This window comes from Micromys minutus (assembly GCF_963924665.1).
Source record: "Micromys minutus genome assembly, chromosome: 16".
NCBI classification, from domain to species: Eukaryota; Metazoa; Chordata; class Mammalia; order Rodentia; family Muridae; genus Micromys; species Micromys minutus.
In genome coordinates, this window is record NC_137985.1 from 39,113,523 (window position 1) to 39,136,051 (window position 22,529).

The 22,529-nt window shown below is 41.7% G+C and overlaps 1 protein-coding gene across 2 annotated transcripts; it reads right to left on the reverse strand.

The window, feature by feature from the left end:
- Positions 1-1,620: 1,620 nt before the first annotated feature.
- On the reverse strand, positions 1,621-21,076 carry PAFAH1B2 (platelet activating factor acetylhydrolase 1b catalytic subunit 2). Of its 2 annotated transcripts, none has more exons than XM_080930435.1 (6): positions 20,960-21,076; positions 13,412-13,499; positions 10,532-10,621; positions 9,736-9,852; positions 6,714-6,836; positions 1,621-5,242 (listed from the first exon to the last, which is right to left on the reverse strand). In XM_080930435.1, exons 2-6 carry the CDS (start codon positions 13,490-13,492, stop codon positions 4,964-4,966), a joined length of 690 nt encoding a protein of 229 aa, XP_080786561.1. In that variant the 5' UTR covers positions 13,493-13,499; positions 20,960-21,076; the 3' UTR covers positions 1,621-4,963. The 2 variants fall into 2 exon arrangements, with proteins under 2 accessions (XP_080786561.1, XP_080786562.1); XM_080930436.1 differs by lacking the exon at positions 20,960-21,076 and adding an exon at positions 20,168-20,262.
- Positions 21,077-22,529: the final 1,453 nt, after the last annotated feature.

A 22,529-nucleotide genomic window follows, 5' to 3' on the forward strand; every position in this document is an offset into this window, starting at 1 on the left:
CAGAATGCCTGGAACATCTCAGCAAGGGAGACGTGTGCAATGAGGCTATGTCCAAGGTTCATGTCCTACACTGGCATCATCATGTGTCATACTGGGACCAATGACACTCACTCAGTTCTGATAAGAAAGTCTACAGCACACACTCAGACTAAACTATCTGCAAAACAATTCTAGCCTTATCTGCATGGTGGATGTCGAAGGAGGCAGTCCTATTTTCTAGAGGTCTGAGTAAGAGCTCATCTGAGGTTTCATCTATGATTATGTCTCCCACCCCCCATGGCACTAGAAGCAAACAGCCTGCCTTCTTTAAAGCTATCTTTCTGGCTAGGTGTGGCAGTAAAGACTGTACCCTCAGCACTTGGGAAACAGAAGCAGGATGATTAGCTCAAGATCATCTTTGGCTACACAAGAATTCCAGGCCAGCCTGAACTACATGCCAAAATCACAATCAAATCATCTTTTTGTGTAGTAGGATTAGATACACAGAGAATTCTATTTGACTACATATAAACCTCCACATTCCCATTAGATTTTAAATTGAAGTAGTATCTTCCTCTGACTTAATTGACATGCTAACACAGAGCTCTATAATCCCCCAAACCCCATAGGTTTATCAGCACAAAGGTTTGTTCCATAATGTTTTAATTTTAGTGCTGGTTGAAGGTGGGAAGTCAGATGGCCAGACAATGCACTTTGAGTAAAACTATTTTTATGGCCACACAAAAGCTAGGACCGAAAGGGGAAAGGGAGACACTAGCAGTGGAAAGAGCAAAGCAGCTGCCCCCTTACCCAGGAGAGAAGACACAATGAATGAGTAGCACACAGGCAGGTCAGGGAGAGCTGGCTCAAAATTGGGCCTGACTAGTAAAGTCAGGATGACCTCAAAGAGGATGTAACATTCAATTTCTGAGCCTCTTTTGTTTGTTTTCCAAGACAGGCTTCTCTGCCTGCCTTAGATTTTCTAAGCTTAACCAACAGCTGTATGGGGCTATACTCACACAAAATACCTGGGAAGGTGTCCTGACCCTGAAGCATTTCTCCCTAGAAGGCACAGGAACCCAGAAGTCATCTGAGTGTAAGCTGAAGTCCTTGAGGTATTACCTGTCCCAAGCAATAAAATCATGGTGCCTTTTAGTGTGAAGAATGGAGAAATAATGTCACACGGTCATTCTGTGAATAAATGTGAAACACTGAACTTAAAAAATGGGGTCAAAAGGTTGGCCTATGGTTTATTAGTTGTCTGTAGGGTCAGGGCACACCTTTAGTGTCAGCATTGGAGAGGTAGGGCAGATAGATCTCTGAGTTCCAGGCCAGGCAGGGCCATCTAAGGAGACTGTGACCAATGCACATCATTCTCTCATAGATTTACTCAGGGTTACTTGTAACTACTCACCTGTCCTAGTGTCCTACCCTGTGAGAAGTGATGGACTCAATTTGGTACATTCAGTTCCACAGGACATAAGATGAACAAAGAATCCATTATGTTTATAAGGTAGGAAAACCCACCCCTGCTTTTTCCATAGGAATCTAAACTATGATAAAAGAAACAGAAAGACATGAGTAAGTTTGCAGTGAAATGTTGACTTTTATATTAAATGAGCACTGAACAGAATGAATTCTAGTCAAGAAGCCTTTGCCAAAGCATATAGTCACAAGCTCCCCTGGGAAGGTTCAGTCAGCCTGCCACAGTAGTCCTGGAGAGGAAGACCACTGTCAAGCCCCCACTCACTGTTCCCATACAAACTGCTCAGAGTCAGGAGCTGGCCCCTTTCCTAAGTTTCTAGTTTCTTCACACTATAATAAATATAAAACTGGCAATATTCACACACCTTAACACAGACAGGTTTCAGGCAGAGCATACAGCGGTTAAGTAGTTAGGTTGAGAAGGCAAACAGAAATTGGGACTTTTTTTTTTTTAAATAATGAGTTATAATTACTAAGAACAGGGCATGAGCTGGCTAGTTAAGACTTACTAGGTGAAGGTTTTTTGACAGAAGTACCAGGACTGGCAGACCTGACATGGTGGCCAGAGCACTGCCAATGGTAATCTACAATGCCAGGTCATTCAAGTCACCTCTAACACATCATCCATTTGGCAGGGAGTCTCCAACCTGCCACAGTAGACATGGCTCTAGCACTTGCAAGGCAGAAGCAGGACTGAGGTTCAAGGTCATCCATAGCCACATGCTAAGCCAGACTGTACTACACCGAAACACTGAGGAAAATGTTGAGAAAGGAACAAAACAAGTCAAGCATGATGGAATAGGCTTGTACTTCCAGTACTGGGGAGACAGGAGGATCACCAAAAGTTCAAGGGCAGCCAGGGTACACGTAGACTCTGCCTAAGAAAATCACCATCCCACCTACCAAAAAAAAAAAAAAAGAGAGAGAGAGAAGAAGAAGAAGAAGAAGAAAGCAGTGTATGTGCTGGCTGCCTGGCCCCTTAACCAATGACAAAGTAGTTCTATTCACAATTAAAAAAAAAAAAAAAAAAATCACAAAGACTAACCAGTTCTGTCACCGAAGCAATCTGGGATGTCACCCAAAGAAAAACCGATCAACAATGTCCCCCTTAAAACAGAACGACAGTGGACTCCATATCTACATGTTAGCAGTAGGTCAGAGCTTTATTTCAAAGGCTAGTGGTTCAGTACTATTGCTTGAGGAGCTCTGGCAGGTATAAAAGGTAGTAACTTCTGAGGTTTATACACAGATGCGGGCGCTGATGGCCAGCTCACAGGACTAGTCATCCTTGGTCAAGAGAAACTACAAGCGCATGCTGCAGGAGTGACACAATGACCTTATTTGCACCACACTCCTACTCTCCGAGGAACACAAACACCTGGGAAGAAAATGTTCTTTTTACACACACAAAAGATTGGCTTGATTAACTCTCCTTCCTAAAATTATACCTCATTTCAGAAAACAATGTCTTGAAAAACTCAAGAACTAAAAAAATAAAAGGGAATTTTACTGAAGTAAACAATTTTAGTAAACACCATGTGTATTTTCCTGTTGCTAATGAAGACATGATACATTCACAACACTATGCATTAAATTCCTACACAGATGGTCACCAGGAAAAAAACACCTCAACTTCTAATTTTCTCAGTCAGGTGTAGGTCTCAGCACAAACCAAGAGTTCCTCTCCCAGCCCTGATGGTTGCTCTGAAAGCAGAACATAAACCTAGCTCATAGCTACTCAATGTGACCATTAAGCAAAGCAGAGCACAGTTAATGAGCTATTTCAATCCCCGGCCTGGTCCAGTTTAAATGTTTGTAGATTCAGTTTATACGGGTCCATAGGCCTATTGGACACTAGTAATGTATTCTCTCAGGTGGCAGTTTGTATCACTCATGCAAACCAGTAGGAATGTAAAGAGGTCTCCTGAAATCTCGATGAAGACACTAAATTACATAAGGAGCCTTAAAGGATCAATGAACCATTTCCATGGTGGTGCATGCCTTTACTCTCAGTCCTTAGGAGTCCAGAGGCAGGCAGATCTCTGTGAGTTCAACACTAGTCTGGTCTACACAGCAAATTCCAGGCTAGGCAGAGCTACACTATGAGACCCTGTCTCAAAAACCAAAAAAGGAACCTAGTTTATCTTTACTAAAATGGTAAAATAAAGATAGCACATCTAAAGCCAGGTGTGATGGTGCACGCCTTTAATTCTGGAGCTTGGAAGCAGAGGCAAGTGATCTGAGTTCAAGGCCAGCCTGGTCTACAGAGCTTCAGGACAGCCTGGACTATACAGAGAAACCCTGTTTCAAAAAACAAAGAAAAAAAAATGATAAAGATAGCACATCTATTGTGAGAGCAGCTTCACTGTTTCCCATGGGAAAAAAAAAAAACTTTACTAATAGAATTTAAGAATTAAACCAATTAAAAAAACAAACAAACAAACAAGCAAACAACATGTCTAGGCATTACCTCAGTGGCAGAGCACTTGCTTAGTTTGTGCTAGGCCCTGGGTTTGATTCCAGTACTGTAAAATATATCTATTTATATATAATATATATAAAATGAAAACAAACATATACACCTTAAGATAATATAAAACTTGAAATAACATCAGGCATTATGGAATGGGAAACAATTCTGACAGCACCCCCCACCTTTTATACCCAAAACAAAGAAAAACAACAGGCTGGGGGGATGACAAGCAGAACTCTGGAGATTAACATTACACAGACCCTACATCACAGAACGCCACACAGGTGAGTTATACACTAGTAAGATCATTCTGACGGCAGTGCAAGTTCTAGATCAAAAATGAGTTAAAGGTTTGTAATGTAAATAACCCACCTGTGAAGAGATGAAGGGGAAGCAGAGGAAAGGCTGCATGCACGGGTCTATTACAGACATGATATTCAGCAGCAATAAAAACAATGTCCCACAGTCCCCAGACCTTGTTTTCACTGCTTCAGATTGAGAGGAACAAACTCACTTATAACTATAGCATCCCCCATATTGGAGTGACAAGCATGTTTAATCTGATGCTATATGTTAATAAAAATACTGAGGATACATGTATCAAGCAAAAACAACATAACATACTAACTCATGAACCTTAAAACTGGACCAAAAATAAGTTTAAAGCCAAGAAGATGTGATAAGTATCACACATGACATAATCCATAGAAAAAAGGGCCAAGAAAAGAATCTTCATACTGTACTCTTGCTTGATGTTGTCCTAGGAAAAACAGTGATAATTCTACAAATGTGTCATAAACAACTAAAAATCCCCTTCTGGTTTCAAATGAATCTTCCTTGGCTAATTTTTCTCCTCTCTCAAACAAACCTTTATATACAGGACCAATTTAAATCCCTCCTCCCCTTTAAACATACAAGCATCCAGGAACATTGTACAATGCAAAGTGCCTTAAGAAAGGATTCTGTAGTGCCAGTGGTCTGACTGATCTGAGGAAGCTGGGATGCTGTTAACACTGATGGGGCCCGTCAAGCAATGGTGGTTTGCTTCTCTTCCGGTGTTTCCTCCAGCAACTGCATGATCAGTTCATGGAGGGGTTTGCAGATCTTTGCATAGCCCCCTCCTGTGAGATGAAGAAAATCAAACATGTCGTGGCAGGAGATGGCACCGTCCGAGTGCACGAAGCCCCCATCTATATCCAGGAGCTGCACATTGGCAAGCTTCGGCAGGGAGACCTTGAGAAGCTGGTTCACCTTGGCATTCTTTTGTCTTAAAGGGTTGGGCTTCTCACCTCGAGGTAACAGACCCTGGGGCAGAGCATAGAAGAGCATTAACAGAGAGGGTTACTTAATTTCTTTATTTACTTATGACTTCCAATAAACCTAAATATCTAACTTCAATCCCCAGAAGCCATGGAGTAAAAGAAAAACTAACTCCCTTAAGTTGTCCTTTGACCTCCTTATACATACCATGGCAGAAGCCTGTACAGCACATACAAACAAAATAATTATGAAAAAAAAAGTTTATGTATTTTTCCTTAATAAAAGTACCAAGGTATGCTTCTTGATTCCCCCACTCCCTTTGATTTTAAATTGTTTCTAAAATAAGACAATTCCTGAGCACAGAGCTCAATGGGTAAAGTGCTCACTGCCCATGACCAAGTACCTAAGTTGCCCAGAATCCATGAAAAGCCAGGTGCAGCTGAGTCAGCTGCAATCCCAGCACTCTTACTCTGTTGTGAGCCACCGTGTGGGTGCTGGGATTTGAACTCAGGACCCCTGGAAGAGCAGCCAGTGCTCTTAACTGAGCCAGCTCTCCAGCCCCAGCACTCCTATTCTGAGTTGGGAAGTGGAAACAGAAGAATTCCTGGAAGTTTATGGATCAGTTAGCCAGGAACATGCACTTCCCTATTACAGTTGTTATTTGTAGTGCTCACGGTTCAGTATTACTAAGACCATCATCAATATCTCTATTAAATTTGGTTTATTTTTTATGGTGCTGAGGTTTAAATCTAGGGTCATATACATGCTATGCAAATATTCTACCACTGAGTTATATGCCCTCAGCTCCTTAACATCCACTTTAAAACCAAGAATATTTATAGAGAATTTTTTCTGTACCATTCATACATCAACATTTTCCAAGAAGCTGCTTCAAAGCTAAACTTTCAGTCACAACACACCACCGGTCTAGAATAAGGCACATAATGCAACAGCTACATCAACAATTAAATGCCATGAAATAAAAACTAAGACCTGAAACTGGCAAGAAAACTCAGCAGAAAAAAGGTGTCACAAAGCCTGATGACCCAAATTTGATCACTGGCACCTACATAGTGGTAGAAGAGAACTAATTCTTTTGTCTTTCTTTCCCCTGGCTGTAGGGATGGAGTTGGAGATAGGACTTCCCTATGTAGCCCTCGCTGTCCTGGAACTTGCTCTATAGAACAGGCTGGCCTAGAACTCAAAGTTCTAGTACTGGGATTAAAGGAATGCATCACCACTGTCCATCCAGTGAGACCTGATACTTACAGGTTGTCGACAGACAGACCAACCCCCACCCCGACTCCCAAGATCTGACTCTTCAGCATCTACAAAATAAAGCCAAACTCCTAGTAATTGTATACGCATTCCTCCACAACCTTCCCTCCTAACCATCCCGCGTACAAATAACTGTCAGAAACAGCTTCCACTTAAAGACTCTGTATTGATGAGTGACATCATTTTTAAATGATTTCTGAGTGGATAGGACAAATCTCCACCTAGAAAGACTACTCACCAGTACAATGACCTTGGCCTGTGGCTGCCGAGTGTTTATAAGCTGTACAATAGCCTCAATCCCACCTGCTACTTCTTCTGCTGTATTTTCATGGTTGTTTGTTCCTACCCAAACAACAATGACCTATAATGAAGGGAGAAAGGGGAATAAAGACCAAGGAATAAAAATTTAAATAAAAAGATTATTTAAAAAAAAATCAGAGAAATGGGGACAGGTGAGATGGTTCAACAGGTAAGGCCATTTGTCACAAAGCATAAAGACATAAATTCAATCCCTTGGACCCACGTGGTAGAAGACTCCAAGTGTCCTCTGGCCTCTACAGTGTCACACAGTATGCTCATTCATACATGTGCATGTGAAGACATAGCAAAACAAAAATTAATAAAAACTTTTAAAAAATTAAAAATGGGCTCTTCAGATAATATTGGGAAACTTCAAATGGGAACATAAAAATACAAGCCAGCTCAGTCAGTCAACAGGGTCTCAAGGGAGAGAGTGAGGATTGAAAAGAAAGACAATTAGACAACACTATAACATGACTCCAGCCAGTGCAAGGCTGAAGGGACTTTATTTTTTCTCAGTCTGCTTTCTCAGATCAAGGACAAAGTGGTCAAGCAAGGCAAAGAACAAAGAGACCACACCAGGTAGTAATCAAACAAAGCAATAAACAAACTCTCCAGAATCACTGCGGGTCTGGGGGCTTATCAGGATTACCAAGACAAAAGTGAAATCGTGCCTTCCTAGGCAGTATCTACCTTGATCCTTGCATTAGCCCAAATGTGAACATTCTTATCCCGGCTTACGTCCTTTGCCCAGTGACAAGTACTTGTTGGAATTTCTTTCTTTCTTTTTTAAGGGGCACTGATTTTTATTTTTAAGATGAAAATGATGTAGGAAATAAATTATGATTTTTCCGTAGAACTGGAGACAAACTTGCAAGAAAAAAGTTACTAAAAAGTGTAATTTTTTTCCTTTTATATAAGCAAAGGCAACTGAAAAAAAATTTTATGAAATCCAACCTTACTTAAAAACACAAATGCAACTAATGGATATCTTTATTCAAAAAAGACAAAGGTGAGTGTGCAGGACCGATTGAAGACACAGTAAACGTCAAAAGACTGTCTAACTCCATTCAACATGATTTTAAAATCCAACACCTCCCCTTCAAATTCATTAATACTATTCTAATGGAAGGTTGTTTTGATATAAAAGGTTATGACCGACTGGATTCCATTCACTGTCCCTTACCTATGCATCACATTTTCATTAGTGCTCTAGAACAAACTAAACTCATCTGACCTATTTCATTTGCCTTTACAGGTATCCTAGAACAGATATCAAGTGTTTATCCTGTGGGGGCAAAAAGGAAACAGAATGTGAAACTGACTCAGCTGAGGGGTCGGAAAGCCAGTGAAAGCAATTTGCAGAGTGGAGCTCTGTTCCGCAGCTACACTGCCTGGAATTAGTAAAGCAAGACAGCCCTCCAATATGTCTCTGTGCGCAAAAAGGTTAAAATACGGGTTGCCAAATTTCTATAAGCAGCACCAAAAGCTCTCCACACAAGTACAATGGCTCAGTGGGTAAAGCACTTGCTGCCAAGTCTGCAGAGCTTAATAACCAAACCCACATGGTAGAAAGAAAAAAACCTATTTCCACAAGGTGCTCTCTGACTTCTACATATATGCACTGTGGCACATGCATGCATACACATAAAATAAATACATTTAAATTTCTTAAAAACCAAAAAACAACGACTTATGCCTAACATATGTTTCAAGATAAATTATGAGTAAATTAATATTTAGGTACCAAAATTAGTCAAGTAGTGGTAGTGCATGCCTTTAATCCCAGCTCTTGAGAGCATGAGGCAAAGGCAGGTGGATCTCTGTAAGTTTGAGGCCAGCCTGGTCTACAAAGAGATTTCCAGGACAGCCAGGGTTGCCCAAAGAAACCCTGTCTTGAAAAACAAAAAACAAGCAAGCAAACGAACAAAGGGCTGGCGAGATGGCTCAGTGGTAAAGAGCACAGGACTTCCAGAGGTCCTGAGTTCAATTTCCAGCAACCACACGGTGGCTCACAACCATCTGTAATGGGATCCAGTGCCTTCCTGTGGTGTGTCTGACAGTGACAGACCAAAAATGTTTGATAGATAGATAGATAGATAGATAGATAGATAGATAGATAGATAGATAGATAGATAGATAGATAGAGATATATATATAAAGTGCCAAAATTATACCAGGGAGAAACAAAGAATGAATCTCACAAAATCCACCAACTACATAGAAAAGAACAATGAACTCCACTGAATGTGAATGAAACCCTTCTAGCACACATATATCTTAAACAGAGATTTAAGGAATTGCTTCCTATCACTGTAAGACTTTTCTGTGGTCAGAAACACTGCAATAGCAGGATCCTTGGGAGTGCAAAGCCTGTAATATAAATACACAGTGCGCTCAAGGAAGGAGTCCCTGGGATGGAGCTGGATGGAGTTTCACAATGTTTTCTCTGCCTGTATTTAAAGGCATGGGCCACCATGCCCAGGGAAAGCAATTGTCATTAGTGACTCTCCTTTGTTTTTCTTTTTCTTTAGGGGTTAAAAGAATTATATACAGTGCACCAGCTGCAGATATTCATGATGTGAAAGGTACTACAGATGTTTGTTCACATCCACCTCAAACTTTCTTCAGAAGAACTTGTTTATATCTCAGCATTTTCTGAAATGAGTCATGGCCCTGCTCCCTGCCCACATTCCACAGACCTACATATATTCTGTGCATCAAATCACTTCCTACAACTGAAGACGGTCATAACAATCACAATACAACCCAGGCAAACAATATATTGAGTTCTAAGTCCCTGCCTCAGTATGTTCCTAAGCAGTGTTGTTTCCTAAAAACAACCACAAGGCAAAGAACAATCATGAAAGGTCTTTAAAGAAGCCATTTGTCACTACTTCACACAACGGTACTTGACAGGCTCCAGATCAGTTTACTCTTTTAAAAGTAAGTTTTATCACCTTAGGCTTAATGTTCTCCAGTTCTCCATTCTTTAGTCTCCATAAAACATGTCGTGTTGTGTCTCCCCCAATTCCAAAATTAAGAGCATGTAGTGGGGAAAACAGCTCTCGCCAAATCTAAAAACAAAACACCTGATTTAGTGAAGCAAAAGAAACAAAATCACTGGAAATAAAAATTCAATTGCAATGTGATTTAATATATCAAAAACTAACATTATTTTTTTAGGAGGGGAGGCAGGTTTTCTCTGCATAGCCCTGGCTATACTGAAACTCACTTTGTAGAACAGGCTAACCCTCAAACTCAGAAGCCTGCCTCTGCTTCTCGAATGCTGGGATTAAAGGCCTGTGCTACCACTCCCAGATAATCTTCCACATTCTTTATTCAAATGTTAGCACTGAAAACAATATATCATTCACTTAAAGGGCCTTGTTTACTGCACTGAGTCTCAGCTCAAAAACCCACACAGCACATTCTAATGCCCACTAGCAGATATCAATACTGGCACCAAGTCATGCTGTTAGCTCAGGAAACACTATTCATGAATTTTTTTTTAAAATGAAGAATCCAAAGAGAAATAGCTATATTTTCTAGTTTCCTTTGGAATACCTAGTTCCCCCCCCCCCCTCCAGCAGGCCCATTAAACAGACTGCACCAAGCATCTCACTGGGTAGATCTGCTTCCCTTATACTTGGCCCTTTTTCTCTGAATCCTAAAGCCTATGAGGGAAGCTTAGAATCAAAGACTGTATGTTATCAGTGGACATACAGTAGGAGCCATGAACACCCTCTGCTTTACCTCGTACTGCTGCATTAACTGTACCATGGAGTCTCCCACAAACAGCACATCCGGCTCTTTGTCTTTACAGTCCAGAACAAACCTATTATGCTGGTTTAAAGAAAGAAAAACAAGAAATTAGCATTTCCTTTCTTTTGCAATTTGTTAGCATAAAAAGAACAGCTTTCTGACCAGGTACTATAAAATGTTCTTTATGGGCAAGGAAGGCCCAGAGATTCATCCCCATACTGTAAAACAAACAGGAAACAAACTAACCAAACACCATCCTTTTAGTTTCCCTAAAGTTTAAGCTTATTCTTTTTCTGTAGTTGATTGCAAATTAATTTCTACTCGTATCATACTGATCATTCTATTAGGTTTAGGTTCAAGATATTCACAATCCTAACAAATCCAGAATATCACAATACTTCATATTATTAAAACAACCACCACCACAAACACCCCATCATTTCCTCCAATAATTAAAAAAACAAAGGGGGAAAAAGCATTTCTAGGGGCCATCAAGATGACCTAGTATTAGGCAAAGGGATCTTACAGGCAAACCTGAGTTTGAACCCTAGAACTCAAATGGTCAAAAGAGAGAACCAATTCTTGTAAGTTGCCCACTGACAGAAACACATACACACAGACACACTCTCTCCCTCTCTCTCCCTGTCCCCCCAACCCCCTCCCTCCCTCCCTTTCAAGAGAGGGGCTCACTGGTGGGAAACTTGTTATGCAGACCAGGCTGACTTCAAAACTTGCAGCAATCCTCCTCCCTGTGTCCCTGTGCTGAAATTAGAGACCTATGCAACCACACTGATGCAAACTTCTATTATGACATTTTCTAGATTCACTCTCTTTGTACAGCTATGTATTTGTTATACTATGAATATTTGTTATATATATGAGTACACTGTTGCTGTCTTCAGACACACCAGAAGTGGGCTCCAGATCTCATTATAGCTCCTTATAGGTAGTTGTGAGCTACCATGTAGTTGCTGGGAATTGAACTCAGGACCTCTGGAAGAGCAGTCAGTGTTTTTAACCACTGAGCCATCTCTCCAGCCCCCACTGCTTAAGTTTTTGCTGTTGTTTTTGAGACAGGTCCTACTTGGTCCTGACTGGCCTAGAACTCGAGATACAGAACAAAAGGGTTTCAAACTCAAGAAATCCAAATGCCTCTACATGAGTATTTTAGTATATGTGTATGCCACTACACCCAGCTATTTTAACTGTCTTGAATACCCCAGGCTAGCCCTGAACTTCTGTATCCTTCTGTGCTGAGAAGATGGGTGTGTGCTAACTTTTTTTTTCTTTCATTTGTTACTTGTGAGTTTATGAGAGTGAATGAAGGAACCACAAGAGGGCATCCTAAACTTGAAGCTGGAGATTCAAGTGTTTTGTGAACCACCCAACTGTGTTCTAGATCATCAGAGCTCTGCTCCTCATAATTAAGTAGCAAATGTTCTAAATGGCTGAACCAGCTCTCCAGACTCACACTACCCATGACTCTAACCCTAAGTATTTCAGCAAACATCTACAAGTTAGGATGTTCTCTTACAAAACCATACTAAGAAAATAAAAAATAGTTCCATTAACATCTAACATCAAGTCCATATTCAGTCTTTCCAGACTCTCTAAGGGTTAAGTATTAAATCTATCTTTAAACCAACCTAATTAAGGCCTAAGCCTTTTTTCCCCTTCTCAGCTTCTTGAGGAAGCACTAACAGCTTTCAGGTATAGTACATACTTTGAACACAACTGTAGTATCCACATGTTAACTGTTAGCTCACCAGGCCTTTTCTGTCTAATACAAAGTTATAAGCAGAAGTGACCCATGCCTGATGTTCCCTCCTCCCCCTCCTTTCAACTAAGTTGCCTATGCTGACTCCAAAACTGCTGGCTTCAAGTGATCCTTCTGCCTTAGTCTACCAAATAACCAGAACTACACATATAAACCACATGCCCAGCTAAGACAATATTTATTTATCAGTGTGGTTTTGTAATGCTGGGAATAGAACTCAGCTAGAACCCAAAGTCTATCTCTGAAACAAACGTCCAGCCCTACTTAGTGGCTTTTTTGTTTTGTCTTAAGTCAGGATTAAATTATGTAGCCCAGGCTGGCCTTGAACTCTTGGTAGTCCTACCTCAGTCTACTGATGTTTAGGTAGCATGCGCTATCATTCCAAGTTAAGAAACTACATTTTTGTTCTTGTGGCTATCCTGGAACTAAACTATATAAAGAAGGCTGGCCTCAACCTCACCACTGCATAGCTAGGCAACAGTTTTCCGATCTAGTTTGAAGGATAGGTCTACAGGTTATTTTGGTTTCTTAAATACTACAGTCAGGACTGAGGATCTCAGCTGGTAGAGTATCTACTAGCATGCCACGAGGCTATGGGTTCAAGCCCTGGCATTTTATGCCTGTAATTTCAGCACTTGGGAGGTGGAAATAGGCATATCAGAAGTTTTTGTCTCAATGACTAAACAAAACAAACAAGCCTGGATAGCTAGGGCTATACAGAGAAACCTGTATCGAAAAACCAAATATACTAAACAAAACACAACTCTTGGTAGTCTGTATCTTCAGGTACCCATAAACAGACACATGCATATAAAGTAAAAATGAAATATAAAACCAACCAAAAAAGCAAATAAACCCTGGCCCCAGCACTGGGGAAGCAGAGATAGGAGGATCCCTGAAATATATTGACCATGTCAAATTAATGAGCTCCAGGTTCAGTGATAAGACCCATTTTCAAAAGGTAAGATAAAAAGCAATCTATTGAAAACACCAAGTCTCTGGCCTCCACATGCATGCAAACACATCGGTTTGCGCACGGATGCGAAATCAAGTGATCCATCCCATTTCAGTAGTCCTTAAGCATTACCCTTTACCTGAGACATCCACCTGTCATCTCCTTGAATATCTTCTGCTGCATGTGGAATAGCTGCTGGGTTCGAGTCTCCTTGGCTCATTCTATACCTGAGGAGAAATGTCATGTTTCATTTATTAACAAGAACATTAAGAAACTAAATATTGTCAGGTTTTATTTACTTTTACTTTTTTTTTTCTTTTCTTCTTTGAGACATGGTCTCATTACATAGCTCTGGCTATCTATGAACTTACTATGAACATCAGGCTGGCCTCAAACTCATAAAGATCTGGTTGCACCTCCCTCCTGAGTATTGGGATTAAAGGTGTATGATTCTAGCCCGGCTAATTTATTTTTTAAAAGATTTAGTTTTACTCTATTTATGGATATTTTGCCTACACATATGTTTGTGCATCATATTCATGCAGTGCCCAAAGAAGCCAGAAAGATGTGGAATAGGTAACTTGGAGCTGGAATTACAGAAGAATAGGTGCCATTATAGATGATGGCAATGAAACTGGGTCTTCTGGAAAGCAGCCAGTCAGGCAGTGTTCTTAACCACAGAGACATCTTTCCAGCCCCTATTTGTTAGGTTTAAAAAAACAAAAAACAAAAAAACAGGACTGGAGAGTTAAGAACACTGACTGCTCTTCCAAAGGTCCTGAGTTCAATTCCCGTCATCCACATGGTGGCTCACAACCATCTGTAATGGGATCTGATGCCCTCTTCTGATCTGTCTGAAAACAGCTACAGTGTACTCATATATATAAAATAAATAAACAAACAAACAAGCAAAACAACCAATAAACCATAAACAAAATCTATTTTATTATGGATTTTGTCTAGGAACTGAAGTAGGATTGATATTTAGCAGAGACAAATTCTAGAACATGAGTGCTTAAGTCTCCAAAATATATTACTAAACTTTAGTTATATCTTATCACTTATGAAAGCATCACATCTAAAACATTAACCCCATTACTCCTCTGCCTTATGACTAAGATTAAATGTACAAATTCTGCTCCAAATATACACTTTATCTGATATACCCATCCCATGTCAAGTTTTCACAATCACAGGTTTAGCAAGCACCAAATTACTTAAAATACACAGAACAATGAAATCTAGTCTTTTAGGGTGCTAGAACTACAGATTAAAGAATGACTTAACGGGTAAATGGAGAGTTGGCTCCATGGTTAAGAATACTTGCTGTTATTGCAGAAGACCTGAGTTTGAATTTTTAATACCCATGTGGAGTGCCTCATAACTGCCTGTATCTGCAACTCCAAAAGGTATGATAACTTCTGCTAACTTGCACCGGAACCTGCATGCAATTGACATGCAAACAGAATGACTACAGTGGCCAATCAAATGACTCAAAGAAAGCCTGGCAATGTGAGATGGATCTCTGAAATTCACTTGGGGGAAAGAGAAGAACCAACTCTTAAAACTGCATTCTGATCACCCACCCACCCACCAACACATACACACTATACATATACATGCTTTTAAAAGTACAGAGAGCCAGAGCCAAAGCCAGACATTGTGGCATACATCTTTAATCTCAGCACTATGGAGGTAGAGGCAAGTGATCTAGATGAGTTCAAGTGTAGGTCAGTCTACACAGTGAGTTCTAGGACAGGGAAGGCTATTTACAGAGACCCTATCTTCAAAAACAAAACAGAGGCTGGAGGGATTTTAAGAGAACTGGTTGCTCTTTCATAGGACCTTGGTTCAATTCCAGACCCACATAGCAGTTATCTTTAACTTGAGATCCTAAGTGTCCAACACTCATTTCTGGACTGCTCGGGCACCAAGTGAGAACAAGATATACACACACAAAGGCAAACCACACATATACAGGAAATGCTTTTTAAAGAAAGAAATGACTACAGCAATAAATAGAGCTGGAGAGATGGCTCAGAGGTTAAGAACACAGACTGCTCTTTCAGAGGTCCTGAGTTCAATTCCCGGCAACCACATGGTGGCCCATAATCATCTGTAATGAGATCTGATGCCCTCTTCTGGTGTGTCTGAAGACAGCAATAGTATACTCATGTACATTAAATAAATATTAAAAAAAAATAATTAGAATTCACTAGCTACTAAAACATCACACAAGTAACCAGATAGTAATTAAAGTACTTGTAAGACAAACTGGGGAGGGTGGGGTACTCAAAATCAAACACCCAATGTTTTTGTTTAAAAAAAAAAAAAGAAAATAAAAGAATAAAAAAGAGAGAAAGAAAAGAAAAGCCAGGTGTGATAGCATTTGCTAATTCTAGCTCTGGGGATGTGAGCACAGACACTGGAGCTAGGATAGTAGAACTTCCAGTTCTACCTAATCTGGAACATCCACTGGCAAGAGACCACACCACATATGGAATCTTGAAGATGTGAAAAACAGTAACTGACCCACCCAAGATGTGGTGACACCTTTACACCCAGAATTTGGGAGACAGAGGCAGATCTATCTCTGAGATTGAGGACAAACGTCTACATAGCAAGCCCCAGGTAAGTCAGTTACATACTGAGACCCTGTCTCAAAAGGGGTGGTGGTGGCAATAGTAACTGAGGAACATCCAAAGTTTGATGTATAACCTCCCCTGCACACGGACTATATAGTGCACTTACTATATATGTGCACCCACAGAAACAGACACAGACACACAGGGAAAGACAAACTAGAAATAAAGTCTAGTTGGTAGCATGGCTTGCCTAGCCATGCCTGAAGCACTGGGTTCAATTCCTTGCAATGTATTAAATCATATCAAATTAGGTACATACATGCTTTCCTCTTAAATTCCTAAGATTCATTGTATGCATCTGGTAACATGATTTACTCTCAAGACAACAGGCCTGTATAAGCTCTAACATCTTCTTGGGTCTTTTACTTAGAATGAGTTTTTTGAACTGGTCCATCAGGTAAACATCTAAACAATTTATGTGGGTTGATGTTAAGGTGATACATGATTGAACAGTAAAGACGTGGGTGGGGGGGGGAGGTTAGGAAAATGGAAGAGGAGAGATTGGAGGAAGACTGAAGATGGAGCTGGAGGAGGATCTAGATCTAGGTGGTTGTAATTGTGGATAGGTAGATATGAATATTTTTAAGGGTTTCTCTGGGTCACTTTATTTCATATAGAAGGGCAGTTTATATCTTTGTGTATTGGATGTAAGCTTATTGTGTAGAGGGTTTGTAGATTGAGAATATATAAACCTGCTTGAAAAGTTACCAGGCTTTAGTCATGTTTGTGTCAGTTGGTAGAGTAAAGAAACACTGGGCAGTCATATCCACACGAGACAGAAACAACAGGGCAAGCCGAGTAAACCATCTGGGACTGGAACCCGGTGGAGAGTACAGCTTGTGGACCATCTGACAGTGTTCGTGCGCTCAGCTTCACACTAGAGCAGACTCGGGGGCAGATAAAAGGTTAAGCCATCATTTAAATATTTACTGCAACAAATTTACAATAAACACTTATTAGGAACTATTTAGCCAAATATAGGAGTCTTTAATCCCAGAAGTCAAGAGATAGGGATAGGCAGATCTATGAGTTCAAGGACAGCCTGGCAAGCATAGCCAAGTTCCAGGATAGTCAGGACTACCTGATTTGTTCTATTGCAAAACTGTTAAGCAGGAAAGGTGTTCCAGATTACTGAATTAGGAATGTTCATCTTACTATTGTTTGTAGGACAGTGAGCTTCTTCCATTTTGTGGCATTGGAGGTTGAACCCAAGAACCTCAAGCTGGGTAAGCACTGTACCACTGAGCATTAGTTCTAGCCTTAATCCATTCCAAATCAAGGCCCACCTATTTATTTTATTTTATTTTTTAGACAGTGTTTCTCTGTGTAGCCTTGGCAATCCTGTAACTCACTCTATAGACTAGGCTGGCCTTCAACTCAAAGATCTGCCTGTCTCTGCCCCCAAGTGCTAGCTGTTTTTAGTTAAAAAAAAATTTTTTTTAAATCGAGTGCTTGCAGATTTAGTGTGTGGAGGTCAAAGAACACTTCAAGTGAGTTCTCTTCTTGTGCCACAGGGGTCCTGCAGTCAAAGATGGTCAGCAAAGCACTGAGCCATATATCTGGCATTCAGCCTATTATTCTTGAACAACGAATTCTATTTTATATAGAAATAGATTGCATGAATATGATAAAATTTAATTTACCAAGCTGTTTCCCTTATTTATTATCACTCCAAACACTGAGCAAAGAAAGCACTTCCATCTGAATCCCAAATCTCCTACTTTGTTTTGGGGTCTCCCTGTGCAGCCCTGGCTATCTTGACTTGCTCAGTACCTATTCTGTTTCCCAGATGCTGAGATCACAGGTATGCAACACTATACTCAGTCATATGTTCCAATATTCTTACAGACAAAATCAAAGGACATGGAAGAAGAAACTGAGGAACAAAATTCCCATGCCTAAAGTTAAAAGGCAGTTATAACCAGGAGTATTCCAAACTTGATAGTCCCTTCAACCATGAATACAACTGCAGAGTACCTGAGTGAAATTACTTTATGCCTCCAGACACTTGGATCCTGTATTCTTTTGCCAAATCAAACATCTTCTAATACAAAGTAACTTCCACTGTTTCACAGAAGCCTGCAGTTTAGCAACATTTTAAAAATCCAGAAATGGAAAGCTGAGCCATAAATTCCTACTGTTTCCTATGTTTTTTAAGATTTATTTATTATGCATACAGCATTCTGCCTGCCTGCAGGCCCGAAGAGAGCACCAGATCTCACTATAGATGGTTGTGAGCCACCATGTGGTTGTTGGGAACTGAACTCAAGACTATTAGAAAAACAGCCAGTGCTCTTAGCCACTGAGCCATATCTCCAGCCCCCTACTGTCTCTTCTTTGTAGGCCAGGCCAGAAACAATTCAGAGGTCTAGCCAAGCCAGGTGTATAAGCACACACCTTTAATTTCTCTGAGCCTGAGGCCAGCCATGTTTACTGAGCTAGAACAGCTAAGGCTGTTGTACACAGAAATCCTGTATCAAAAACGAGGAGGAGAGGAAGATAGCAAGAAAGAAACAAGCAAAATAAAAAAGCCTATCGATGGCACACACCTTTAATTCCATGCAGCACTGGAGGCAGAGGAGGAAGGTGGATCTGTGAGTTCAAGGCCAGACTGATCTACAGACTGAGTTCTAAGATAGGAAGGACTACACAGAGAAACCATGTCTTGAAAAACCAATAAATAAGTAAATAAACAAATGAGCAAGCAAAGAAGCAAGCATTTATTTGGAAGTCAGATAATGTAAACTATGGTGTTCTTTACAACAACAGATTTGGCTGACGAGATGGCTCAGTGGTCAGCTGGTGAAGCCCTTGCTGTACAAGTCTAATGATCCCCAGAACTCCACAAACCTGACCCCTAACACTCACTGTGCTTTCCATGGCATGTGTGTACATCCCCCACATATACATCATACAGATATAATAAAAAATTTTAAATGTGGAATATTTTGGGAGACAGGAGATGAGACAGTGGTTGAGCCCGTCTGCTGCTCCAGTAGAGGACCAGGACTCAGTCACAACCATCTGTGACTCAAGTTTCAAGGGACCTAGTGCTTCTGGTCTCTGTTGGCATTGCATACATATAATATGCATACATACATGCAGGAAACACATTCATACGCATGAAAATAAATAAAACTTTAAAAAAACCAAATAAAATGTCAGGAGTCATCCAAAGAGTATCCTATGGAAGTTAAAAAAAAAAAAGACTTACAGGGATTCCTGAACTTTTTTCCTATCACAGCCACCCTCAGAAGAGTGATGCATACCTTTAGTCCCAGCACTCAGGAGCTCAGGAGGCAGAGGGATCTGAGTTCCAGGACAGCCTGGTCTATACAGTTATAACACAGTAAGGGCTACAAAGAGAAACCCTGTCTCAAAATGAGGAGGGAGCTGGAGAGAGCCCTGATTGCTCTTCTAGAGGTCCCAGGTTTGATTCCCAGCACCCACATCACAGCTCCTGTCTGTAACTCCACTTCCCAGGGCAGTATTCAATCCCTAGTAGTACAAAACATAACACCAACTCTTCCCATCTCCCCTCACTAATAAACAGAGCCGTAATAATCTCTACCCACCCAGCAGCAGGCCTGGTATGAAAACACTAGCAAGAGGTAGGTAAAAGCTGGGCAACGGTGGACACTTCCATGAAAGACTATTCTGCAGAAATTTTGTTGTCCTTCAAAATTCTTCAGCAAGAGTAGGCGATCCTAACTAACCCATTTAATTTAGACCTCAAAGACACAGCACCAGACTTTCTACGTGAGTGGTGTGGAAGCCAGTCCCAACAAAACAATTACAACTCCTCAAGCTCAACTGGATTTCATGTGTGTAAATCAAGAAACTTGCTGAGGCCTTTGAATGAGAATGAAAAGATTTAAAAGGCATCCATTAAGGCTGAGGCTTTTCATTTTGCTTCAGAGTTGGCAGGGTTATTCTGAAGAGGAAGGAACGCCTCATCCAGAATACCCTGCCTCAGTCTCTGGTGGGCCACCCCCCCAGGATCCAGCACATCCATAATTTATTATCAAGTGCCCATGCCAACAAATTAATGCACAATGATTCCCTCCCCTACTCTCCCACAAGGAGGCAACCTTTAAGTCAGAACAATGTGCCCAGAGAAGGAGCCTACAGGCACACACAAGGCCCATCCAAGGCAAATTTAAGTGTGTATTTTCTCTTTTCTCCACACCTTTTCCTCTGGTCCATTCTCTCCACCCAACTTAAAACTGTAGAAAATGCAACTCTAGGACCTGCTCTTAGCGTCCTGGTGCCCCTTCCTTTGTCCATAGCCACGCTCTTCAGAGACGCCAACGCTTGAAGCTTTGGGTTTTCTTAAGATCCGTATATAAATGATGAAAGGCAACGTCGGCCTGGGAGCTATGGAAAGCAGGTTAATGAGTCACTCTGCCACGAGTAAATCAAACCTGTAGACCACAGTCTGACCCGCTAGGTGGACATGGACCTTAAGGTGTGAGAAGGAGAAACACACCTCCAAGAAAGCTACCCACTGACAGATTTACCTAGCTGGCGGTAGGCCATCGGCCAAATCACCGATGGCTCGGCCTCGTCGCCGAATAAAGTGGGTGACTCTTTAAGACTAGCCTCTACAATCCTTTCAAAGCCCTGACACGGGTCTTTGGGATGCATTGGCGAAGGCAACAGAGAAGTTTCTAATAAGGAGAGTTTTCGACGAGAAAGGCAAAGAGCGTGATCCGTTAAAAAAAAAAAAAAAGGCACAACCTAGTCTCAGGCTTGGGCCTAGAGGTCCCACCCCAGGGATGGAGGGAAAAGGCAACAGCTGAGGCAGGAGGCCTGGCCAGGGGACCGGCCGGCCGCTCACTCCCCAGCCAGGGCGGGACCGGGGCGCCGGAGGGCAGTCGAGACTGCGCGGAGCCCCGGAGGGCCTGCTGGGCGACGGCGCGGGGCGCGGCGGGGGAGGGGCAGTGTGGGGGAGGGGAGCCGGGCCTCACAATACCGTCTTGCCCGCGTGTCCCACCCGCGACGCCGAAGCCTCGGTTCCGCGGCCCCTGCGATGCACTTACAGAGGCAGAGGGTCCGTGCGGGCCCTCAGCGGGTGCGGCGTCGGCGGGCTGCGCTTCAGTCGCTCGCTTGATCCGGACGGCCGCGTTCCGGCGCGCGTCCCCTCCTCGGGCCCCAGCACCAACCAGCAGAGCCTCCACTTCCGGTCCCCCTGCCACTCGGGCAAATGGCTTCCGGAAGTCCCGCCCCCTGCTGCGGGGATAGCTGCCGGGCGGGCGCGCCTCACCTTCCCTCGCACTCTGCGCCCTTTGCTTGGCGCACAGGTCTTCATCCGTCCCTGCCAAGTTACCGACTTTGTTCTCTTTCTTTCCCCGACTTGAGCGCGACTTGACCCTCCATCTTTCCTGTAACTGCCTTTCTGTCTTGATAGGATGATGGAAACCATATGGAAATGGCTTTAGGGACAGTGTAGCTTGACCTCACGCTGACGCCATTCCCTTCTCAGCCATTCAACCTGGTTTCCTTCACCGATGGTATAAACCAGATTGCAGAGATGGGGAGAAATAGGCCCGAAGTTAAACGAGGCAGTCCCCTATATTTACCAGCAGAATTTCTATTTCTATGATGATATTCAAAATTGTGGGTCACAGCCTCTAAGGTGTTAGATACAACGGGGGAATGACAGAACCCCCCGTCTTTACCTTAAAAATGCATCCAGTTTGGAGGAGTACCTACAGAGTCAATGTTGAGATTAGATGCTAACGGCTGGATAAGTGCAGGACGGATCAGCGCCAAGAGGAGGGGCAAGAGATTGCATTGCGTCATCATTAGCAGAGAAACTTGGAGCAGTGCCAGGGCTGGCTCTTTAATGATGGCTAGGATTCATTCAAACCTACGATAGTGAATTGCAGAGCATTCCGAGACTCTGAAACTGGTCGAGAATGGTATTGAAACCTGTGAGCCTAAACTATCAAGATAAGAATTTCAAATCACTTTTATGTGCTGCTCCTATTATCTCAAATGCAAAATAAAAATTTCAAGATAATAATTGACTTTGGCGTTGCCTATTTACCTCCTTAACTCTTCTGCAGATATTCCAGTCACATATGGTACACTAGCTAGAGCTTAGGAAGTGCTATTTTAAGTGTTTTGCTCAAGAAACTGTCTGGGAATGTAAAGGATTATTTAAACAGTTTAGAAATACATTGATAAGAGAAACAGCTTGAATTGGTGTTCAGTTATAAAGCTCTATGTCTGAGTTGTTTTGCCAAGGACACAAACCAGGGTCATTTGAGAAAAGGAAACTTTAAATTAAAAAATGCCTTCATCAGATTGGCATGTAGGCAGTCTATGGGGGGATTTTTTTTTTTTTTTTTTTTTTGGATTAATAGTTGATGAGTCCACCCCACTATGGATGGTGCCACTCTGTGAAGGTGGCCCTGAGTTGTATAAGAAAGCACAGAGTAAGTCAGTAAGCAACAACATTCTGTGGCTCCAGTTCTAAGGAAAATGAGTCCTCTCTCTCCACTTTGCTTTTACTCCTAGTGCTTTATCACAAAAAGACACCCAAATATTCTGAATCCCCCCTCTCTTTTCACACTCAAACATTTTGGTACCATCTTCATACATATC

Bases quoted from the DNA above. Each gene is read 5' to 3' on its own strand.
- PAFAH1B2 (XM_080930435.1), bottom strand. From the start codon at position 13,492: ATGAGCCAAGGAGACTCGAACCCAGCAGCTATTCCACATGCAGCAGAA. The intron at 10,622-13,411 runs GTAAAGGGTAAT...TCTTTAAACCAG, and splicing joins ATGACAGGTGGATGTCTCAG to CATAATAGGTTTGTTCTGGA. The intron at 6,837-9,735 runs GTGATAAAACTT...CCTTCATTATAG, and splicing joins TGGAGAACATTAAGCCTAAG to GTCATTGTTGTTTGGGTAGG.